Source organism: Colossoma macropomum, unplaced genomic scaffold, assembly GCF_904425465.1.
Source record: "Colossoma macropomum unplaced genomic scaffold, Colossoma_macropomum, whole genome shotgun sequence".
In the NCBI taxonomy this organism is placed as follows: domain Eukaryota; kingdom Metazoa; phylum Chordata; class Actinopteri; order Characiformes; family Serrasalmidae; genus Colossoma; species Colossoma macropomum.
Genome location: NW_023494808.1, coordinates 8,809,406 through 8,814,222, shown reverse-complemented (window position 1 = coordinate 8,814,222; position 4,817 = coordinate 8,809,406). Strand labels below are relative to the sequence as shown.

Genomic DNA, 4,817 nt, shown 5'->3' with positions numbered 1-4,817 from the left:
ATCTATTAATCTATCTATCTATCTATCTATTTATTTATTTATTTATTTATATATATCAATAATAAAACACATCACTGCTACACTAAATAAGTCAATGAACAGAAGTAAAATAACCTAAAACAAAACACAACAAAATAAATAAATAAGATCAATAATAATTGAATAATCATTTAAAAATCACATCATACTGATTTTCTTGACTTTGTGGGATTCAAAATATGCTGCGAAGCTCCAGATATTTCTGGGGGAGGTTTTGTTCTTATGGTTTATCGTTGTAGAGGATATAATCTAAAGCTGCATTTCTGTTTCAAACACTGACGTTTCTGGAATTTAATTTGAAAATATGTTTTCAGCAAAGTTGTTATCTTCATCGTCATTGTTCAAAAACAGTGAAAAACCCTTTAGCAGCTCTAGACTGAGAGCGAGGACATAAACAAATTAGGACAAAGTGATCGCTGGAATTACGACCACAGAAAAGACGATGACAGACTTTTCGGTGGGCGACGTCGGACCACCAGAATCAGAATGATGAGTACGCTGTGGAAAATGTGCTTATCTCCTGATTTATCTGCCTCTAGAGCGGAAAGCGAAAGGACAGACGTGCCGAGGGCTCCCGGGGTCCCACCAAGAACAGGGAGCTCAAAGCTGCTGAGGACAGTGGCTTCAACCAGCTGCCACCTCTCAGGCAAGAGCAAGAAAAGACCTCTCAGGTATGAGGATATCCTGTATACAGTGGCAAGAAAAAGTCTGTGAACCCTTTGGAATTTTATGGTTTTCTGCATTAATTTGTCATAAAATGTGATCTGATCCTCATCCACCGACACTCCACAGCGGTGCATGTTTTGTGGACAGATAAAACTGAGATTGAACTATTTGGAAAGAACACGCAGCGCTACATCTGGCGTAAAAAAGGCACTGCACATCACCATGGAAATATCATCCCATCCGTAAAGTGTGGTGGAGGGAACATCATGATTTGGGCCTGCTGTGCTGCATCAGGGCCTGGCCAGCTTACAATCATTGAGGAGACGATGAATCCCCAAGTGTATCAAAACATTCTACAGGATAATGTGAGAGTGTCTGTACGTCAGCTGAAACTCTGTAGAAGTTGGGTGGTGCAACAGGACAACGACCCAAAACACTGGAGCGAGTCCACAACAGAACGGCTTATGAAAAACAAAATCCGCCTTTTGGAGCGGCCGAGTCAGAGCCCAGATCTCAGCCTTATAGAAATGCTGTGGATTGACTTGAAGAGAGCCGCACACATGAGGCGTCCAAGGAACACGACAGAGCTAAAGCAGTTCTGCCAGGAAGAATGGGCTAAAATCCCTCCTGAACGATCTGCAGCTACAGGAAGCGCCTGGTTGAGGTTATTGCTGCCAAGGGGGGTCAACCAGCTATTAATTCCAAGGGTTCACTTATTTTTTTGTGTTATTATTTGAGGCACATTATATTTGTCAATACACTTGACTTGGATGAGGATCAGATCACATTTTATGACAAATTAATGCATAAAACCATAAAATTCCAAAGGGTTCACAGACTTTTTCTTGACACTGTATGTACATGTGTACAGATTAGGAATGCATTAGTGCTTAATTCTCTCATATCCTTATATCTTATATTCCTTTTAGGCTCTCAATGTGGCTGTACACGCTCAGTCTTACAGTGTCCTACCACCGATCAGAGGCAGCTGTCCACCACCAGTTCAGGCCATGAAAGGTAAGATCTTAAACTGAGAGGTTTTCGTGGCGCCCAGGTTCCTCATAATAAAGCAATGAGCCACGAGAGGCCGTTCTTAAAACTCCCTTCCCCTGATAAAATCGCAGTAACACACAGCCTCAAGTGGCTTTTATTGCTTTTATAAAACAGCGGCCGACATAAAATATAATAAAATACTCGACTTTTCAGGAAATAATTGATTATTAATAATAATCTACAATATTAGAGAAAGGTAGTTCCTTTAGAGTACCGTATCATCGCCAAACTCCCATGGACGCTGAATGAGGAGAACGTTTGGTCGCCCATCGCTGTATTTTGCGGTCATTTCATGATTTCTTTTACTTTTTTGTGATGCAAAACTTTTGTTTTATAAGTACTTTTTGGTACCAAATCACCACCACAAGTCTTATTTAGCACCAATCCAGCGGCGCCTCTCTTCTCACGCTGGGGCTGAATCTCAAACGGCTCCCTGCTCCCTACATAGTGCACTACATAGGGGTTTAAATACTGGATCCTGCAGCCCAACAGAGCAAAATACAGCTAAGAAATGGTCATCTGGGACTCCGACACATCCACACTCGATACATGATGCACTGTTTGACTGTAGAGGCCAGAATTTCTGAACTTCCATAGCTAGAACACTATTTAGGGAGTACAGAGCCGTTTGGGATTCAGCCTGGGTTTGATGTGACTTCTGACTGAAACACCAACATTTGAAGTCTGATAAACATTCAAGTGACATTTTTAGACTTTAATACTGCAGTTTTACTGTTAATCATACTGTAAGTGCTTTAATTCAGGCCTGTGATATTAATGATGGAGTTGTTTAAGCTGTTGGCTGTTTTAGCCTGTTAGCTAGCTGACCAGCCTGGTTCTAGTAAAGAAAATAAGTTTTCAGCCCCTCAGTTTAAACAAAAAACAGGTTCTTACTTCATCAGTACACTCGGTGGTCCATGTGAGCAGCATTAGAGTCAAAGATTATTCCATTTACACGACAAGGTTTTTTGTGCCGTGGCGTAGAAATACACAGTTCAGTTGCTGTGAGGCGGTCATAGGAGTGGTATATCATGGATTTTACAACGGCTTCAAACGTGGTTCAGCAGATTTTAGGACCGGAACTGTTTTATAATTTTGGGAATAGTTTGTCTCCTTATTTCAGTTCCAGGAGGGCAGAATCAGCTGTTAAACCATTGTGTAGCTTTAGGTTCTAATCATAACAATGTGCTCCCTCCTTTAACTGGGCTCCTCCTTTGTGTGACTCTCCCCCAAATGATTCCAGGTGATTGGTTAGAGAAAGTTGGCCTGGATGTTCATGATGATCCATCTCCACCTCCTCCTGTGCAGCCAGAAAAGTGAGTGTTGTTCAGGTTTTCTGTGTGTTTAACTCGCTTAATAGATTATTGAAGTCATTAGTTTACACTGAAGACTAAAGCCAGCCTTTGATCTTTCACAGAACCCCTGAACTGACGTTCGACCTTCCCAGCGAATCCCTTGACGCCCTGTTCAGTGCTCGTCTTCTGGGAAACGAAACTCCAGAACTGAATGGAGTTAAGGAGTTTCTGGACACACCGGAGCACGAACGTGAGGAGGGCCAGGCCCGAGTCGAGGAGGCGTCGTCTGCTGCGGATCGTCGGTCCAGGTCATTGACGGCGGTCGAGGAAGTCGCTCTGAGTCGGGGTCCTAAAGACTCTAAGGTCCTTACTGTGCCTCCCGCAGTCATCAGGAAGACAGCGGAGGAGCTCGTCAAGCGGCTGGAGTCTTCATTTAACTTTAGGGTCCCTGTGATTTCTCTCTATGAGCGTCTGGTGGGTCGTCTGGTGGAGGAACTAGAGACCCTGTCCCAGATAAGAATTACCCACCAGGTCCTCGGTGGGCGGCTCTTCCCTGATGAGAACGGAGCCGTTTCTCAGATTGTCAACGAGGCATACAAAAGCCTTTTGAACGAGCGCCTGATGAAGGGAGCGTCTTGTGTCGACCAGTGGACGATCGATTACGTCGCTAATGTCATCCTGACCGTGTTGGTTGACTACGCTCTGGGATGTTTTCATGTCTCTAGTTCTTCCCCAGACACTGACGCTGCTGAGGAGGCCTCACAGGGGTTGGAGTTGACTGAAGTTCAGGAGGACTCAGATCAGCAGTCAAGAACCAACGAGTCCAGAAGAAGGAGCGAGAGTGCAGCTTCAGGAAATCTGAGCGCCTGGTCCTGCAGCACCGTCCTCAGTGAACCGGGTCTATCATCATTCGAGGACCTGATCCGAGAATGTGGTGGATCTCCTGACCTGAGTGATCTGAGCGATGAGTGCTCTGAGATCTTCACCGGCTATCAGAACTACCGAAGGTACGGCCACGTAAAGAGACCCGGCACGTACCTGGTGGAGTGCGCCGAGTTCCCCCTGGAAGGTTCCCCTGATTTGTCCGGCTCCATCCCTGCTGTTCAGGTAAACAGACTGAACTGGTTCTCTGTTTCCTCCTAATGTAACGCTCAGTCTCTCATGTTGGGTTCCTCACTTAATGTCATTTAACTGTGATGTGATTTCCAGGTGACTGAGGTCTCTGAGGACTCTGAGGTGGAGAATAACGAAGACTTGGAGACTCCTGCCTGCCCTGATGGTGAGTGACTCAATCTCTGTTGAGGTCTCATAATGTTCTGTGTTTAAGGTGGTCCAGATTCTCCCAGTGCTTGGAACTGATATCCTCCTCCTTCTGTCTCTGTCTGTAGGTACTGAGGACGACACCACATCCAGAAAAACGAAGAAGCGGCGGCTCCGTTCTCGTGTCTTCAACTTCCTGAGAAGAGTCTTCTGCTTCGGATGCGTCCCATCTCGGCGTGTGGAGCCCCTCTAGTGTCCTGATTCTTCATCCCGTCCTCAGAAAAACACCCTTTTCCTCATTAAAAATCATAAACATATGATCCTTTTTCCCTCTCGCATTTTTGAATATGCTGTGTTCTGAAATAAGTCTCAGAAATTTGAGCTCCATTTGATGACAGAAGTCCTAAAATTGGTGAAATGAAATAACTTTAACTGTAAATCGTTTTGTTCACGCATTAAAAAGGAAATTTCCAGCTATTTTTCAAAGTTCCTGCACTATTAAAT

The 4,817-nt window shown here is 44.4% G+C and overlaps 2 protein-coding genes across 2 annotated transcripts in view; one reads left to right on the top strand and one right to left on the bottom strand.

Annotated features, from left to right (window-relative positions):
* Positions 1–525: 525 nt before the first annotated feature.
* LOC118797966 lies at positions 526–4,676 on the top strand. Its single transcript, XM_036557262.1, has 7 exons — positions 526–539; positions 581–710; positions 1,635–1,722; positions 3,002–3,074; positions 3,779–4,160; positions 4,263–4,332; positions 4,442–4,676. The coding sequence occupies exons 1-7, from the start codon at positions 526–528 to the stop codon at positions 4,564–4,566; spliced, it is 882 nt and encodes a 293-aa protein (XP_036413155.1). The 3' UTR covers positions 4,567–4,676.
* A 6-nt stretch (positions 4,677–4,682) lies between these two features.
* LOC118797964 overlaps positions 4,683–4,817 on the bottom strand; it is a 2,117-nt gene continuing 1,982 nt past the window's right edge. Inside the window, exon 5 of the mRNA XM_036557261.1 lies at positions 4,683–4,716. Coding sequence (XP_036413154.1) covers positions 4,683–4,716 — 34 coding nt within the window. The remainder of the gene's footprint in view (positions 4,717–4,817) is intronic.

Bases quoted from the DNA above. Each gene is read 5' to 3' on its own strand.
- LOC118797966 (XM_036557262.1), top strand. The intron at 1,723-3,001 runs GTAAGATCTTAA...AAATGATTCCAG, and splicing joins ACCAGTTCAGGCCATGAAAG to GTGATTGGTTAGAGAAAGTT. The intron at 3,075-3,778 runs GTGAGTGTTGTT...TCATGTCTCTAG, and splicing joins CCTCCTGTGCAGCCAGAAAA to TTCTTCCCCAGACACTGACG.